Source organism: Manis pentadactyla, chromosome 1 (assembly GCF_030020395.1).
Source record: "Manis pentadactyla isolate mManPen7 chromosome 1, mManPen7.hap1, whole genome shotgun sequence".
Lineage (NCBI taxonomy): Eukaryota > Metazoa > Chordata > Mammalia > Pholidota > Manidae > Manis > Manis pentadactyla.
The window spans coordinates 199,649,141-199,668,394 of record NC_080019.1 but is presented as its reverse complement, the minus strand read 5'-3'; the positions used below and the strand labels follow the sequence as shown (position 1 = coordinate 199,668,394).

General features: G+C 39.4%; 1 protein-coding gene across 10 annotated transcripts in view; it reads right to left on the bottom strand.

Annotated features, from left to right (window-relative positions):
- Window positions 1-19,254, bottom strand: part of KBTBD12 (kelch repeat and BTB domain containing 12) — a 79,493-nt gene that overhangs the window by 40,297 nt on the left and 19,942 nt on the right. The window contains exon 5 of one of the 10 annotated variants that reach the window (XM_036911565.2): window positions 5,306-7,414. The exons of 8 other annotated variants lie outside the window; for them this stretch is intronic. In XM_036911565.2, the coding sequence (XP_036767460.2) occupies window positions 7,395-7,414 (20 nt within the window). In that variant the 3' untranslated portion in view covers window positions 5,306-7,394. Of the gene's footprint in view, window positions 1-5,305; window positions 7,415-15,097; window positions 16,974-19,254 lie in introns of those variants that run through there. One more of the 10 variants, XM_036911563.2, reaches the window with a different exon arrangement.

Sequence of the window (19,254 nt, the reverse complement as noted above, 5' to 3'; positions counted from 1 at the left end):
CCTCTGAGTGGATGGGCTACTTTCTGACTTGCATGTCAAATGCAATCCATTCACGGCTAATACAATGCTGGCGACAGCATCATTCTGCTCTGAGTTTTTTGTTTTCTGATTTCAGAGTTCCAGATTTGGGGCTTAAGACCCTAGAAACCATGGACCTAGCTCCTTGTCCCTTTCTTAGTCTAATACAGGGGTCTTGGGTATTTTCAGAGAGAAGTCCTGCAGGACAGGGTTGAAAGCAGGCTTACCTGCCTTCTATGGAATTCTGGGGTATTCCAAGCAGTGCTGGTGGGCAGTGTCTTGGGCCCGCAGAACATGGGATGATAGTCCTCACTTGCATTAAGGCCCTATAAAGGCCCTTCTCTGCACCTGCTAACCCTGAGTGGCCTTTGCCAGCTCTTTCCTGCCAGGCTAAGGAAACAATCAATCTGCCTGCACTTTGTTCCCTCCTCAGAACAGATTACCACTAAAATAAAATAAAAGAGCTGACAGGGAAGCCCAAGGTCCCTTTGTTAGAGCTTGACTGGCTTGATTTCGGAGGGAAAGTCAAGTGTTTGAAGTATGTTACATATCCACTGGAACTGGAGTTGAATAGAAAGTTCTGGCACTGAGTGCTGGGTGCCAAATAAGCTGCAGTTACAAATTGCTGTCCCCATAGGATTCTGAATAACCTGGGGCTCTGTCTCCACCCTGGATTGGGCCTCAGTGGATTTTAATGTGCAAGTCAAGGCTGGGACTTACCCTGTCCGTTCTCTCAAACCTGGGCCCCTCCTCTCCTCATCTCTTCCCCACTGTCTTTACCAGTTTGTCCAGCACCTCTGGAGGCTGAACCCAGCCAGGGAGAACAAAGGGAGAGCCTGGGAAGGGCGGGGAGGAGCAAGCTTAGCAGATGACCCATAGATGCCCCTGCAGACAGAGGCGACAGGGCTCAGGGGCCTTCATCCGCCTTGTCACCACCCTCCTTATCTCATCAGCCACCGAGTTCTGTGGATGGTACCCCCCCAGCACTTCTCATTTCTTCCCCTCCTCCAGTGGTGTACAAAGCTTAGGTAACCCAGCTCTCACCTGACTCTTACGATCACCCACTGTTCCTTCTCCCTGCCGAGTCCCCCACCAGCTTACGCTTCAGGCTCTCAGCTCCGTGCAGTTCCGCAGCCAGGTGAGGCTTTTACCTCTAGGCCTTTGCTTAGGCTGAGCTCTGCCTGCAGTGGCCCCTCGTGTTCCTCAATTTGATAACCTCTTACTTCTCTTCCAGTGCTCGGTTCAATAGCCACCTTCCCAAGAATGCTTGCATGTCTCTCTGTGCAGAATTGGTCATTCCCTCCTTTGGGCTTCCCCTGTCCTCTGACCTATAAAACATATTGCTCTTATTTATTTTCTGTGTGTCTCTTTATTTGATCAGTTTGCAAGTCACTTGAGGGCAGAATAATGTCTGATTTGCATCTGTATCCCCAACACTTTTTACATGGTGCAAAGTGTCAAGAAATAACAATTTAATCATGAATTTAATGCATGAATGGGTCAGCTCCTCACCCTTATCCCAGATATCTTTTTTTCTTATACTTTTGAGACAAAACAAAAAGTGATGACTGGTTTTCCAGAACAGAATGTGCTAGGCCCTGAGCCCAAAGAGCTGAAAACTCACTTCTTGACAGATTATAAAAGTTATCTTAAGGAATCTCAGCCCAGACATTGCGAGAAATTGTTGGTATGGGTCTGTTGGTGGCTCATCTTTCCCCCAGGTCTGCTTGCCTAGAGAGTCATTAACTTCTCCCAATGTGGCCCTGGCCCAGCCTAACAGGATACAGGCTGGCTCTCTCTACTAATACTTTTCTGAAGTGGCCCTGCAAGAACTATTAATCAAGTAGATTCCACAGCTTAAAAATGCAGATACGCAAGATGTAAGTCCTTGAAGGCAAGGTATATAAAATTATATTCCCTGAGGGGCCAACCACAGTGTGTTTCTTCTAAAGGATCCAGAGACCATTTGTTGAATAACTATTAAAGAAAAAAGATCATAATGATTCTTTGGCATATTTATCTTGTACGTAAAGAAAATGATTTATAGAAAGTGATTATTTGTGCTCATTTCCATATTTACCCAAGAACTGGTAGAGGGAGTGATAAAAAAAGATTGTACATATGAATTAGGATAAACTAATAGAAAATAATGCATTTTACTCAAAATGACAGGGTTTTTTGCTATTTTCCTCTTTAACGCATCGACATTTTTGTGTTTCAACTTTTATGATGTTTTAAAACATGTATCACATTATTCTCTGCCTTAGTGAACTGAAAATATCAATATAACTTAATGTTTTCTTAAGGATTCCGGAGTAACATTATGATCTGTTCTCATAATATACCTAAGATTTGCTTTCTTGAATGAATCCTTGCTATTGGTGTGACTTTTAGCAATTTACCTCTTTTGCATAAAATCAAAGCATAGAATATACAGTTACACAACCCTTTAGCTCTGTAACATTATGCTTTTCTGCAGATCAGAGGCCAGGACAACCTTCTCTTAAGATATTTCTCACCTATTCTCGATAGCATTATGATTATAGTTCACCAGGGGCTTTCACACTATCAGAGCTTCCAAATATTCTCTGATTTCAGAATACAAACACTTTAAGCTTTTAGTTAATTTTAAGCAAACTACAAGTAAATTTTGGATATCCATTTCATGTTTGTACTAGGTATCAGAGAATAACAAATTTAAGACTTGTCCATAAGATGCAGTCTATTGGGAAATCAAAGACAAATACAAAACCAAATGTAATACAGCATTATAATTACATACTGACTGAATAACGTGCAATTTCTAACTGTCACATGAAATGTGGGACTGCCAGCTCTCTGTGAATTTTTAGGATATCAATGATAAAAATTACAATAGTTAAGTTGCAATTTGGGAGTCACAGCAAACTTTGGTCTTGTAGAATACTTATTTCTGGGTGTCCTGTTGAGGGTGCCAGAGGGAAAGTGACAGAGAGGGTTCCAGATACTATTGAAAATGCATTTCAAAGGTCATGTGATTAACTGGAAATACATTTCATGGATACTCAGCACAAAAACATGGTGAGCCATTCAATCTAGTTCAAAGCCACTTCTGAATCCTTAGATTCAGCCTTAGATTCCAAGTCTTCTCTTAGAAAAAGGAGGCACTGGGAAATAGCCTGATGTCTTTGGCCATTGTAAGAGCCTATTTCTTTCCTTGTCCAGTAGAAGCTTAAGAAATGTATATCTAGGCCCAGAATCCTCTCAGAATTAGGTCAGAACATGCCTAACAGCCTGCTCTGATAACTTGCAATGCCAGGGTCCTCTGACCACACAGCCTCCCCTGTCTTCCTGGAACACTCGAGTTCAGAGCACTTTCTGGGAGAACAGATGTCGTCTCATTCATCTCTACTTCTCTTCTCAAAGGCATCCCAGGGCTTGGCTTATACAACATATGCTTAGTAAATATTCCGAGCATATGATACCTCCATTAACATATTACCTCCTCACTTCCCTCACAGTATCTGTATTTCTCCAAGTGCAGGCCTATGATCACTCACACCAGAATTGCCCTGGATGCTTCCTATAATTCAGATTCCTAAGTCCCACTTCAGACCTACTAACTCAGAATTAACCAAGGGTGAGGGCCAGGAACCTGTCATTGTATTAAATAACCTAGGCAATGTGAGAAACACTTATATATATATATTATTAAGTGCTTAGAATTTTATTGAAAGAAAAACAAAAGGCAAGGTCTTACCACAATGAACCTGGGTCCTCTCATCTCATAAAGTGACTCACTTCTGCTGTGATCTTTGAAATGCACCTGCTCTAGGCCTCACTCTGCCTCATCACCCCAGGGGCCTTCCGTCTGGAATCAGACTTGGAGGGTGCTGCTGTGTCGGCGAGCCAGCGAGGCCCAGCGTGGTCTCCTGGGGGACACGGCGCCAACAGTCCAGGACATTCGCTGGGAGGGAAGACTCCCTATGAGCTGACTCCCCAGATGGGGAAAGAAAAGTCCCTACTTTAAAAATTCTCAAGACCTGTCACTCTGATGATTTCTCTGTGTGTGTTTTCAGAGATGAGAGGAGTCAATTCAGTAAACAGATATTCACCAAGCATGTATCATCTAAGCCAGGCCCTTGACCGGCTTTTTGAAGAGACGCGGGTATTAGTAAGGCAGGGTGTCCTCCCCTGGACGGTCTGAATATAGTGTGACGAGAGCAGCAGGCTGGGGACAGCCAGTACAATTAACTCTGACCCAGAGGGTCACGCAAATCACCAAGAGGAGATGGCCTCTTTGCCAGACCTTGAAGGATGTGGAGGCGTTAGCTAAACAGAGGAGGAGAGCGAACCGCCACAGGAGGCGTTCGGGAAATGACTGTCCTCACCCCCACCCCCAGCCCCGCTGGAGTTTAGTTTTTGTGGGGTTGGGAGGTAAGTGGCTGGAGGAGGCAGGGCTGCAAAGGCAGGCTGGGGTCAGTTTGCGGAAGGTCTAAACAGTTCCACAAATAGAGTCTGGTGTTCGCTTTCCATCTTTGATTTTTCCTGACCTGTTAGGTTGAAGCAACTTCTAAATATAATTTGACTTCTTAAAAACTGCTTGATGGAAATTCGAAGTGTGTTTATGAATATCCATTGCCATTTTAGAAGCAAATATTATTTATTCAAAGGTGTAACAAACACTATGAGATCTAAAATGCTTGCCAGTGTATCTCACAAAAACTTTTTTCAGAGAGAGAACCCCACTGCCATATTTGAATCAGTGTTTTATGACCGAGGCACTCAATGAGAGCTTCTGAGTAGGTTTTAATGGGGTGGAGCCCAGGTTTTATCTTTCTCAAAACTTTAGTAATAGGAGTCTGCATTTAATTCATTTCCTACTTTATTATTCATAAAAGTAGAATTTAAAACCTTGAAAACAAGGAGTTGACATTTTCTCGTGGCAATAGGGTATATTAACCTCAGGTTTGGGACTGCCTTTGTAGAGAACTTTCATTTTTAGATTAGATTTTTGGATTAAACTAGCTTAACTATTTCTTATAATGAGCTTTCACAGTACAGATGACAAAACTATTTTTCTTAAAAAATAAAGCATCTTAAAATGCCTGGCCTCGAACAGCACCTGACATTTGGTCTCCTCCAGAGGGCGCCAGCAGGTCCTGACGGTAGGTAACACAGCACCGTGCCTTCATGTGCTTCCTAAGAGAAACGGTTCCATTCCCAAGAAGGCCCTCAACAAAAAATCTGAAATGAAAATCAGCCTGTTTTAAATAGCTGGGCTTTCAGAATGGGTATCATTTACTCATAAGGCTTATATAGATTATCTGAATTATTTTATGCTTTCCAGGAAGTTATTCAACAGAAGAGTCAATTATAGTGTTGTAAAGCTGATAAAATACATACATAACTGCATGAGTTACTTAAGCAAACAATGCAGCCATATCTTTTTATGTATTTTTATATTCAGGTAATTTATAGATTTCCAAGAAAAACTATACAATGTCTGACTAATATGCCTCTTGGCTAGTGCCCTAATTCCAGAAGCCATTTCCACCTAAATTCAAAATATTTATGGTATCTGTGACAACATTTTCAAAGACAAATATTGTCATAGAAATTCAGCACAGATTTTAGCTGAGGCCAATATTCTAAAATCTTTACAACTCACATCAAACCTCCAGGGCCAGTGTTAGCCACAGTGTTCAGAAGTTTAATGTTCTCATCTTTGGTTTCTATGGGAAGAATACATTCTGGACAATATTTTCAGAGTACCTCATGTGGAAATGTATACCCACTCCACACAGAGAAGCAGGTATGTGAACGTGCAGTATGGCACTGGTGTATATTTACAGTGGGAGGGAATGGAAAAGCAACAGTCCTCTGACCCCGAATGCACGAGGGTAGAGTGACTCCCGCGCGAGGACGGCCCCTCAGAGGGCCATGTGGCCAGCAAAGAGATCTGTCAGGAGGAGCTTATTCCAGGCTGCTACAGTCAGTGGAAGGATCGGGCTGAGCACTACGAGGGAAGTAAAGCATAACTGGGCCCCTTATTACTTATTACAAGTAATAATGATGATGAGAATGATTATAACTATCACTTATAGGACACTTACATATATGCCAGGCACAGTACCCCTCCTTTGACGTGAGACTCAACCACTGCATGGGATGACAATATATTATCCTCACCCTCATTTTAGGGATGAAGAAAACAGACCCCGAGAAATTAAGCCACTCACTCAAAATGGCATGGTATTAATAAGTTGCAGAGATGGCAGAAGGATCTTTTCTTTGTATGTCCTACTTGAGGTAAAGAAGATGCCTGGGAAATCTTGTACAGATGGCGTTAACTCAGAAGATTTATAAAAATCTAATAAGGTAAAGGCAAGGGCCATCAACCAAATGAGCCAGATGATCCCTCATGCCTAAATCTCTCCCCAGAGGAGTTAGATGCTTAGGGCTTTCGGGTCCCTAGTGCTCCATTTAACAGACTTTAAGCCAATGCCCAGAACGCAAACCCTGCACAAAGCAAAAAACAACAACAAAAAAGGTGAATAACAATGCTGTGACAGGGACCTTGAATTTCATTCTGAAAAACTGGAGACATGGTTAAGGACGTGGCTGAATGGCCTAACTGTAGGTACAATCTGTATGTATACATCATTGCCTGCCTGTATGATCTCGTATGTGCTGGGCTGACAACAGTAAGTGGAGAAACGGAAACTGAACAGTGGGAAGGAAGGAAAGAGCTACCAGAATACAGTCACTGGCCTTCTAGCTCAGGGGGCAAATAGCCCTACAAAGTTTAATGGCCAACATACAGCACTCATACAGAGGAGCACAATTTTTGATGCTCATGAGGTTTATTTTTAAACATTTATGGTTGAAGCAATCGATGCCCACTTTTGTAACAACACTGCAAAATCCAAAGTAAACTCCTGCCCACAATCCTTTATAAGATCATCAGTCAATTTGCTCAATGAGAATATCTCTGAACAACGAGCTATTCTGGTGCTTACGTAGGCATTAAATTTAAATTTTTTGATTTCAGATACTTGATGGTAATCAGTAGTTGACATTTAATTGAGAAACAGACTAAATTAATATGTACTCATGAAGATATGAAGGCATTAAAGTAACTCAACCTAATCTTTCTCTACCATGCTTTAACTTCTACAGATCCGGGTGCCAAGTGTATCTTTCTCCTTTTTCTTCATTTGACTAATTCCTACCTGCAGTGGGTGAGTTGACCCTCCACTGTGTTCCCACAGGTGTGCGCTTAACTAGATGCACAACTGATCTGTCTACATCTTGTCTAGTCCATGAGCTCCTCCTGAGCATAGACTGTGTGTTTCATTTCTATGTCTTCAGCCCCCAGCCCGGGGTCTGACATATCATGTGCCCCAGTAAGTATCTGTTGAATCAAATTACAGTATAAGAAAATACAGTCTCTCTCCAGTGGAGATTATTAGTCTATCTGACACCAATGTTATTCAACTGAATTTCGCCTGTTATTTAAACAGGCTTACTTTCCACTGAATTATTTGTCTCCTCAATTCTGAACAGCCAAACTTTGCTTGTTTTCATTCATCTAGCTCATAAGAACTGTTTTCATCCATAAGCCTCTTGATACTTCTTCCTCCCCATCAGCCCAGGGCCCTTGCAGCCTCCTTCCCATTTCCCTCACTGAAAATTTGCATTTCTATACCATATTTCCTTCCCCCACTATGTGTATTTTCCCCTACCCCTTTACATCTTCACACCCCTTTACATTTGCATTTTAAATAATTAAATTTTATATTATTGTGATAAGAACACTTAGTATGAGATCTGCTATCTTAAATCTTCAAGTGTGTAATACTGTATTTTCAACAACAGGTACAATGCTGTGCATTAGCTCTCTCTAACTTAGTCGTCTTGCTTAACTGAAACTCTATGCCTGTTGATTTAGTAACTCCCCACTTCCACCTGCCCCAGCCCCTGGCAACCACCATTCTACTCTTTGATCCTCTGAATATGACTATTTTAGAGAGCTCAGACAGGAGAAATCCTGCAGTATTTGTCTTTCTGTGACTGACCTACTTCACTTAGCATGACATCCTCAAGGTTCATTCATGTTGCTGCATATTACAGACTTCCCTTCCTTTTTAAGGCCAGGTAGTGTTACATTGTATGTATATAGCACATTTTCTTTATCCATTTATCTGCCAATGATAACTTAGGCTGCTTCCACATCTTGGCTATCGTGAATTGTGCTTTCATAAACATGGGAGTGCTAATATCTCTTTGAGATCCTAATTTCAAATTTTTGGATACTCAGAAGTACGATTGCTGGATCATATGGTATTCCTATTCTTAATGTTCTGAAGAACCTCCATACTGTTTTCCACAGTGACGGCACTATTTTGCATTCCCATTAACAGAGTGCAATTTCTCCATATCCCTGTCAACCCTTACCCATGTGCAAAAAAAGAAAAATGAAATTGGACCCTTATATTTACATAATACACAAAAAACAGCTCAAAATGGATTAAAGACTTAAATGAAAGTTCTGAAACTGAAATTCCGAGAAGAATATGTAGAAAATCTTCATGATGTCGGTCTTGGCAATGATTTCATGGGAACAACAACAAAAGCATAGGCAACTGAAACAAACAAATGGGACCACATCAAACTGAAAAAAAATAAGTAACTAACAGATAAGGCAACCTATGGAAGATAAATATTTTCAAACCATACATCTGATAGGGGGTTTGCAATTTCTGGAGAAAATATTTTTAAGCCATACATCTGATAAAGGGTTTGTAATTTTAATTTTTATGCATATTGCAAATATTATTATATCAAGTCCATATACCAGTGCACAAAAATTAGAAAACTACAAAAGTACAAGAAATTCCATGATATTCTTATCCAAACCTCACTGGTCAAACTATAAAGCTGTTCTCAAATTCTCATGCTCAGAGAGAACAAAGAAAGCATAGATAATGAAAATAGACATTCCATCCAAGCCGTAATTTAGCTATTGCCTTGGCAAACCTTTTTTTTTTATTAAGTCAGAAGGCAAAATTAGGTAATTTGATTTTCAGCTCCTTTCCTTTCTCTGCCTTACCATCTGACATATACATCAACAATGTAGTGACTAAAATGCAGGTACTAGGAAGAAGCAGAGACCTCGCTTGCTTCAATCTCTAGAGAATTTCTTAAAGACCCAGTCAGACTTGTACATATTTACATAACGAACTTCACATATTCATCCATTTTGCTTCTCAGCTTGGATTTTGTGAGAAGGCCCTAATAGCATTATATTATATTTTGAGTTACTGTCCTCACCCTCAGCTGACTTAAAGACAGAACCAGGTATTTTCTAAGGGCCTCTATGAATCACTTAGGATGGCTACTGAAGCAGTCTTAGTAGAATGGCAGGAGGAAAATCAGCAACCTCGATGTACAGAAGGAATAACATAGAGGTAGAAAGTAAGGCTTTGACTGATTCTGATTCTGCTATGCCACTCACTAACTATAAATTTAAACAAGGTATTTAATCTGAGATTTTGTTCTTTCCCTTTTTTCCTGTTATGAAATTATGAAACAAACATATCATACAAAAAAGAATTGTCTTAAAAAATGAAATGTATAAAACACATGTATAGCAATTATTCCACTTGTTGGTAAGATGTAGGTCATGGCAGACTAATGATCCTAATGCAACTAGAAAAGATGGGTAAGTTGAAAAAAATCATATTTTTCAAGATATTGGAGAGGTGTAGAAACAATAAAGATGAGATGAACTAAAATTCAAGAGAGGAAAGAGGCTTTCCTGAGCCATTTTCTGCCCTGGGGTTATTTCCTAATTCTGGACCAAGGCTAAGAATTGGATTTGACACAGACAGGGGGACTCTAGTGAGGGAAAGAGAAACCAGAGGAGTTTGGGGAGTTGTGTGGGGATGGTGTGACACATTGGAAACTAGAGGATCTGCAAACAGGAGCCTCAAACCTTTGGCCAATTTTCTACTAAAAATGAGGCAATCTGGGATTCTAGGCCAAATACTTGTAACGGTCAAAGAGAAATCTTCCAGAGTTGCATGGTTTGTAGGAGACCAAATCCAGATAAAACGAGGGAATCTGCCACAATTAAAAGGTCTCCCTCTTGAGATATTCTCAGGTTTTATCTATCTATCTATCTATCTATCTATCTATCTATCTATCTATCTATCTATCTATCTATCTATCTATAATCTATCTATATATCTATCTATTTTTATTTATTTTGATATTGTTAATGTACAATTACTTGAACATTATGGTTACTAGACTTCCCCTATTATCAAGTACCCCCAAATACCCCATTAGTCACTGTCCATCAGCATAGTAAGATGCTATAGAATCATTACTTGTCTTCTCTGTGCTATACTGCCTTCCCCATGTCCCCACCCCCCTACATTATGTGTGCTAATTGTAATGCTCCCTTTTCCCCCCATCCCTCCCTTCCCGCCCATCCTCCCCAGTCCCTTTCCCTTTGGTAACTGTTAATCCTTTCTTGGGTTCTGTGAATCTGCTGCTGTTTTGTTCCTTCAGTTTTTTCTTTGTTGTTATACTCCACAGATGAGTGAAATCATTTGATACCTATCTTTCTATGCCTGGCTTATTTCACTGAGCATAATACCCTCTAGCTCCATCCATTGCAAATGGTAGGATTTGTTTTCTTCTTATGGCTGAATAATATTCCATTGTGTATATGTACCACATCTTCTTTATCCATTCATCTACTGATGGACACTTAGGTTGCTTCCATTTCTTGGCTACTGTAAATAGTGCTGCGATAAACATAGGAGTGCAAATGTTTTTTTTCAAACTGGGCTCCTGCATTCTTAGGGTGAATTCCTAAGAGTGGAATTCCTGTCAAATGGTATTTCTATTTTGAGTTTTTTGAGGAGCCTCCATACTGATTTCCACAATAGTTGAACTAGTTTACATTCCCACCAGCAGTGTAGGAGGGTTCCCCTTTCTCCACATTCTCATCAACATTTATTGTTGTTTGTCTTTTGGATGTTGGCCATCCTAACTGGTGTGAGGTGATATCTCATTGTGGTTTTAATTTGCATTTCCCTGATGATTAGCAATGTGGAGCATCTTTTCATGTGTCTGTTGGCCATCTGAATTTCTTCTTTGGAGAAGTGTCTGTTCAGATCCTGTGCCCATTTTTTAATTGGATTATTTGCTTTTTTTTGTTGAGGTATGTAAGCTCTTTATATATTTTGGATGTCAACCCTTTATCGGATCTGTCATTTATGAATATATTCTCCCATACTGTAGGATGTCTTTTTGTTCTACTGATGGTATTCTTTGCTGTACAGCTTTTTAGTTTGATATAGTCCCACTTGTTCATTTTTTATTTTGTTTTCCTTGCCTGGCGAGATATATTCATGAAGAAGTTGCTCTCATTTATGTCCAAGAGATTTTTGCCTATATTTTTTTCTAAGAGTTTTATGGTTTCATGACTTACATTCAGTTCTTTGATCCATTTTGAGTTTACTTTTGTGTACAGGGTTAGACAACAATCCAGTTTCATTCTCTTACATGTAGCTGTCCAGTTTTGCCAACACCAAGTGTTGAAGAGGCTGCCATTTCCCCATTGTATATCTATGGCTCCTTTATCATATATTAATTGACCATATATGCTTGGGTTTATATATGGACTCTCTAGTCTGTTCCACTGGTCTATGGGTCTGTTCTTGCGGCAGTACCAAATTGTCTTGGTTACTGTGGCTTTGTAGTAGAGCTTGAAGTCAGGGAGCAGAATTCCCCCTGCTTTATTCTTCCTTCTAAGGACTGCTTTGGCTATTCGGATCATTTTGGTTCCATATGAATTTCAGAACTATTTTTTCTAGTTCATTGAAGAATGCTGAAGGTATTTTGATAGGGATTGCACTGAATTTGTAGATTGCTTTAGGCAGGATGGCCATTTTGACAATATTAATTCTTCCTATCCATGAGCACAGGATGTGTTTCCATTTATTGGTATCTTCTTTAGTTTCTCTCATGAGTGTCTTGTAGTTTTCAGAGTATAGGTCTTTCACTTCCTTGGTTAGGTTTATTCCTAGGTATTTTATTCTTTTTGATACAATTGTGAATGGAATTATTTTCCTGATTTCTCTTTCTGCTAGTTCATTGTTAGTGTATAGGAATGCAACAGATTTCTGTGTATTAAATTTGTATCCTGCAACTTTGCTGAATTCAGATATCAGATCTAGTAGTTTTGGAGTGGATTCTTTAGGGTTTTTTATGTACAATATCATGTCATCTGCAAACAGGGTCAATTTGACTTCTTCCTTGCCTATCTGGATGCCTTTTATTTCTTTGTGTTGTCTGATTGCTGTGGCTAGGACCTCTAGAACTATGTTGAATAAAAGTGGGGAGAGTGGGCATCCTTGTCTTGTTCCCGATCTTAGAGGAAAAGCTTTCAGCTTCTCGCTGTTAAGTATAATGTTGGTTGTGGGTTTGTCATATATGGTCTTTATTATGTTGAGGTACTTGCCTTCTATACCCATTTTGTTGAGAGTTTTTATCATGAATGGATGTTGAATTTTGTCAAATGCTTTTTCAGCATCTATGGAGATGATCATGTGGTTTTTGTCCTTCTTTTTGTTGATGTGGTGGATGATGTTGATGGATTTTCGAATGTTGTACCATCCTTGCATCCCTGGGATGAATCCCACTTGATCATGATGGATGATCTTTTCGATGTATTTTTGAATTCAGTTTGCTAATATTTTGTTGAGTATTTTTGCATCTATGTTCATCAGGGATATTGGTCTGTAGTTTTCTTTTTTTGTGGTGTCTTTGCCTGGTTTTGGTATTAGAGTGATGTTGGTCTTGTGGAATGAGTTTGGGAGTATTCTGTCCTCTTCTACTTTTTGGAAAACTTTAAGGAGGATGGGTATTAGGTCTTCACTAAATGTTTGATAAAATTCAGCAGTGAAACCATCTGGTCCAGGAGTTTTGTTCTTAGGTAGTTTCTTGATTACCTATTCAATTTCTTTGCTAGTAATTGGTCTATTCAAATTTTGTATTTTTCTAGAAAGTTGTCCATTTTTTCTAGGTTATCCAGTTTGTTAGCATATAATTTTTCATCGTATTCTCTCATAATACTTTGTATTTCTGTGATGTCTGCAGTGATTTTTCCTTTCTCATTTCTGATTCTGTTTATGTGTATAGATACTTTTTAAAAAATTAGTCTGGCTAGGGGTTTATCTATTTTGTTTATTTTCTCAAAGAACCAGCTCCTGCTTTCATTGATTCTTACTATTGTTTTATTCTTCTCAATTTTATTAATTTCTGCTTTAATCTTTATTGTGTCCCTCCTTCTACTGACTTTGGGCCTCATTTGTTCTTCTTTTTCTACTTTCATTAATTGTGAGTTTAGACTGTTCATTTGGGTTGTTCTTCTTTCCTGAGGTACACCCGTATTGCAATATATTTCCCTCTTAGCATGGCCTTCACTGCATCCCACAGATTTTGTGTTGTTGAATTATTATTGTCATTTGTCTCCATATATTGCTTGTTCTCTGTTTTTATTTGGCCATTGATCCATTGATTATTTAGGAGCATGTTATTAGGCCTCCATGTGTGTGTGGGCTTTTTCATTTTCTTTGTGTAATTTATCTCTGGTTTCATATCTTTGTCATCTGAGAAACTGGTTGGTACAATTTCAATCTTTTAAATTTTACTGAGGCTCTTTTTGTGGCCTAAGATATGATCTGTTCTTGAAAATGTTCCATGTGCAGTTGAGAAGAATGTGTATCCTGTTGCTTTTGGATGGAGTGTTCTGTAGATGTCTGTTAGGTCCATCTGTTCTAATACATTGTTCAGTGCCTCTCTGTCCTTAATTATTTTCTGTCTGGTTGATCTGTCCTTTGAAGTGAGTGGTGTGTTGAAGTCTCCTAAAATGAATGCATTGCATTCTATTTCCCCCTTTAATTCTGTTAGTATTTGTTTCACATATGTAGGTGATCCTGTGTTGGGTGCATAGATATTTATAGTAGTTATATCCTCTTGTTGGACTGACCCCTTTATCATTATGTAATGTCCTTCTTTGTCTCTTGTGACTTTGTTTTGAAGTCTATTTTGTCTGATACAAGTACTGCAACTCCAACTTTTTTCTCCCTATTAGTTGCATGACATATCTTTTCCATCACTTTACTTTCAGTCTGTGTATGTCTTTGGGTTTGAAGTGAGTCTCTTGAGGGCAGCATATAGACAGGTTTTGTTTTTTTAATCCATTCAGTGACTCTATGTCTTTTGATTGGTGCATTCAGACCATTTACATTTAGGGTGGTTATCAACAGGTATGTACTTATTACCATTGCAGGCTTTAGATTCGTGGTTACCAAAGGTTCAAGGGTAATTCCCTTACTATCTAACAGTCTAATTTAACTCACTTCATATGTCATTACAAACACAACCTAAAGGTTCTTCTTTTTTTTTTTCCTCCTTCATTCTTTGTATGTTATGAATCATATTCTGTGTTCTGTCAATCCTTTGGGTGACATCTATTTAGCCTTAGGAATACTTCCATCTATATGAGTCCCTCCAAAATGCACTGTAGAGGTGGTTTGTGGGAGGTAAACTCTCTAAACATTTTATCTGAAAATTGTTTAATCCCTCCTTCAGATTTCATGATAACCTTGCTGGGTATAGTATTCTTGGTTCAAGGCCCTTCTGCTTCATTGCATTAAATACATCATGCCACTCCCTTCTGGCCTGTAAGGTTTCTGTTGAGAAGTCTGATGATAGCCTGATGGGTTTTCCTTTGTATGTGATTTGTTTTCTCTCTCTAGCGGCTTTTAAAAGTCTGTCTTTATCCTTGATTTTGCCATTTTAATTATTATATGTCTTGATGTTGTCTTCCTTGGGTCCCTTGTGTTGGGAGATCTGTGCACCTCCATGGCCTGAGAGACTATCTCCTTCCCCAGATTGGGGAATTTTTCAGTAATTACCTCCTCAATGACACTTTCTATCCCTTTTTCTCTCTTCTTCTTCTGGTACCCCTCTAATATGAATATTGTTCCATTTGATTGGCCACAGTTCTCTCAATATTCTTTCATTCTTAGAGATTCCTTTTTCTCTTTGTGCCTCAGCTTCTTTGTATTCCTCTTCTCTAATTTCTATTCCATTTACCATCTCTTCTACTACATCTAATCTGCTTTTAAATCCCTACATTGTATGTTTCATTTCAGATATGGAATTTTTTAATGATTGAATCTCTGACTTAAATTCGTTCCTGATTACCTGAATATTTTTCTGTACCTCCATAAGCATGTTTATGATCTTTATTTTTAACTCTCTTTCAGGCAGATTGGTGAGTTCAGTTTCATTAGGCCCTTTTTCTGGGGTTTGTGAGATTTTGGTCTGAAGCATGTTCTTTTGACGTTTCATAATTCTGTGTGGTGCCCACTAGTGCCCAGAAGCTCCAGTCTCTGGAGCTGCTCAGCTCCTAGAGTGAGGCTGGGTATTGTAGGGGAGTGGAGCTGGTGCCTGGGGGCACGAAAGATCTATTCCCTGATTCCCGTCTGCGGTGCCTATCTCAAGTGTCAGAGCCAGTAGGCCAAGGGCACAGGTGTAAGCCTCTGTGCTTTGCGTCTCTAGCTGTTGTAGACTGAATCTCCTTCTGGCTGGCCTGACACCAGTGCAATGATTGCCGGTTTGCAAACCAGTGCCAGCAGGCCAGGAGGAAGGCACAGCAGGCTGCGTGTCACAGTGGGGAGCCTCAGAGCTGAGCAGGCAGCCAGGGGGATGGGGCACCTGAAGCTCCTCAAAGTTCCCAACCAGCTGGGCAGAGCACGCCCAGACAACCGTGTCCAGCTATCCCCTCCCCTTTGTAGCAAGCTTGGTGCAAACCCCACTCCTTCAGCAGCCCTCTTGCTGCTAGCAAGCCTCTCAAACCGCCTGCCTTTCCCTTGTCCCAGAGCGGCCGGGTGTATCCCCTCTTCCACAAATGGCCGCAATCTGTCACTCAAGCACTCCACCTGTCTGAGCTTCCCAACATTCAGAGCACTACACAGTGTAGGTTTCTGCTCCCAAAGCAGACCTCCAGGGCTCAATCTTCAGCAGTTCTAGGCTTCCACCAGCTCCCCCACTCCATTTCTCTTCCTCTCCCCCTGTAAGCCGGGGTAGGGGAAGGGCTTAGTTCCTGCCAGATTAAGGCTTTCGTACATTGCCCTGTGTTCCTGAGGTCTGCTCTGTTCGTAAGGTCTACATGCAGTCTGTTTCAGCCTTCTTTCTTGTTGCTGTTTTAGGGTTAGTTGTAGCAATTAACTATATTTTCATACTATTTGTGGTTTTGGGAGGAATTCTCCATCTCACCTCTCATGCCACCATCTTGAATCTCCTAAAAGCTGTTTTTAGAAAACTCCTACTGTGTGCAGCATACTGTGCCAGGAGCTGGAAGCAGGCTGGGCACAGACCCCTTTTCTGCTTTTGCTTTACGGCTTGAGGGAAAATAGCCCTCTTCCCTGAGGTACAGCTGAACTGGTTTGCATGCAGCCACCCTACCCGGCAAGACTAAGAGGGTAGTCCCAAATTTCCATGCAGGACCGATATCACATACACACACACACACAATCTCTAGCCTTCCCCAGAGACTAGCTATTGTCAGGTTTTGAAGCTGTTCTGGGAGGCTAAAGAGCTAAGCTAAAAAAAATCAAAAGGGAATAACTGAATTCCCACAGTCTTTCAGGATAGAGGTCTTCCACAGAGATCATGAAGCTGTCAATCCAAAGCCTGGAAGGACCATGCCCCAGGAACAGGGACTAACCACAGGTGGCCTGAGTGTTACTAAGGCTGCAGCTCAGCCCTGGTGCAGCTCAATCCCTGTTTTGATTGAGGCGACCAGTCCCCTCCTTTCTCTGAACAATGAAAGGCAGAATCTTCTCTGGTGGAAGACAGTGTTGGCAATCTCTTTGGTTTTCTTCCTGTTGTTCAGCATACAATAAAAAATTATCAGACATGCAAATAGGCAGGGCAAAAGAACTGACAAAAGAAAAAAATACAATAGAAGCAGACTCATGAACTATCCAAATATTGGAATTAACTGATAAATAAAATAACTGATTAATAAGATAAAGAAAATTGAGGAAAAGACAGACAAAAGGGATGAGAAAATTGGAGAAATTCACCAAAGAATTGGACTCTATGAAGTAGTAATAAGGTGGACATTTTAGAACAGAAAAATATAGTATTTGACAATAAGAACTCATAGGATAGGTTAACAGTAGTCTAAACATAGTAGAAGACAGGATAAGTAAGCCTGAAGATAGCTCAATAAAAAGTATTCAATCTGAAGTACAGGAAGAAAAAAAGTATGGAAAAAGAATTCAGGTAAGGTCATCAGAGACACATGGAATACATCTAAAGGTCTAACATACAGCTAACTGAAGTCTCACAAAAAGACAGAAGGGAGAGAATAAAATGGGGGCAATATTCAAAAAGATAATGGCTGAAGATTTCCCCAAAGCTATTGAAAACATTATTCCATAAATTCCAGATGCTCAGTGAACCCAAGCAGAATAAAAACCAAGAAATCACACTTAGGCATGACACAGTGTAACTGTTGAAAACAAAGGTGAAGAGGAAAATCTTAATGGAAGCCAGAAAAAAAGATACATTACCTTTAAAGGAACCACAATAAGACTGACATTTGCTTTTTAAATAAACACTATGAAAGGCAGATGCAACAGATGGACATATGTAAAGTGCTGAAACAAAAATATACTGCCAATCTAGAATTCTATAACTAGCAAAAATTTACTTCAAAAATAAAGACAACTTTAAAACCAATTTCAAACAATCAAAATCCAAGAGAATTAATTACCTGCCAACCTGTACTACCAGAATATTAAAGAAAATTCTTTAGACTGAGGATAAATTCTCTGTTGGAAGGTTAAAGCCTACAAGATTAGGAAGGAATGAAGTGCACTGGAAATAGCAATTTTGTGAATAAAAATGTTGTTTAAACAACAACAGCAATGATGACCACAAAATAAGAATAAGTAAAATATGTGGCAACAAAACTACAGTGGGTAGAGGGGAATGAAAGTTCTGGTCAACTTTTATGGCTGGAATAAGGTCTGCCATTTTATTGCTTGTGTTCTGTTTATTCTCTCTGCCTTTTGGATTATGAACAAGTTTTAGTTTTCCATCTTAATGTACTTATTGCAATCTGACTATATGTCTTTGTAGTTTTTCTAGAGGTTGTTCTTGGGGTTAAAAAATACATACTCAACATTTCAGTCTCCTTAGAATCAGTATTTTACGACTGTAATTGGATGTAGAAACTTCCACCTTATAGGTCCCTTTATCTTCTCCTCTTTATGCATACATAAAAATCTCACATATCTTTGTACATTGAAAACCCCATCAGAAAGAGTAATAATTTTTGTTTTCAATCAAACATATTCTAAAGAACTCAGAAGGAGAATATCCTAAACTATTTACCTAGCTGTTTACCATTTTTGTTGGTCTTATTTCATTCCTGATGTTCCAAGTTTCCTTTGGCCGTTATTTCCCTCTGTCTGAGGAGTTTCCTTTAGTGATTCTTTTAAAGTAGATCTCCTTGCTATGTATTCTCATGCATTTTAGTTTTCCTTCATCCTTGGATGCACTTATTTAATCTCCATATCCAAAGGATATTTTTGTGAGATAAAGAATCCTAGGTTGACAGTCCACATCTTAAAAATGTTTTCCCACTGCCTCCTTGCTCTCATGGTTTTTGATGAGAAAGCATCATGTTTTCATGTGCTTACCAGACATATACCTTTGAAATGTCTATTCAAATCTTTTACCCATTTTAAACTGTGGATTGTCTTCTTGAGTTGTAAAAATTATTTACAAATTATTTTAATTCTGTACACATATCCTTTATTAGGTATATGATTTGAAAATTTATCCTTCTAGTCTCTGATATTAAGAAAATTATTCATTTTTCTTGATGTTGCTTTTTTTGCAAAAGTTTAATTTTGATGAAGTCTAATTCAATAATTTTTTATGATTGATCATGCTTTTAGTATTTTTGCTTAATACAGAGTCACAAATTTTTTCTCCTATATTTTCTTAGGTCTAGGATACATACTGAGGCTTTTTTTTTTAGCCTATAGTGTGAGCTAATGGGCTAAGCTTACTAGAATACATATAGATATCTAATTGTCTTGGAACAATTGTTGAAAAGTTCATCTTTCCCCACTGAATTGCTTTGAT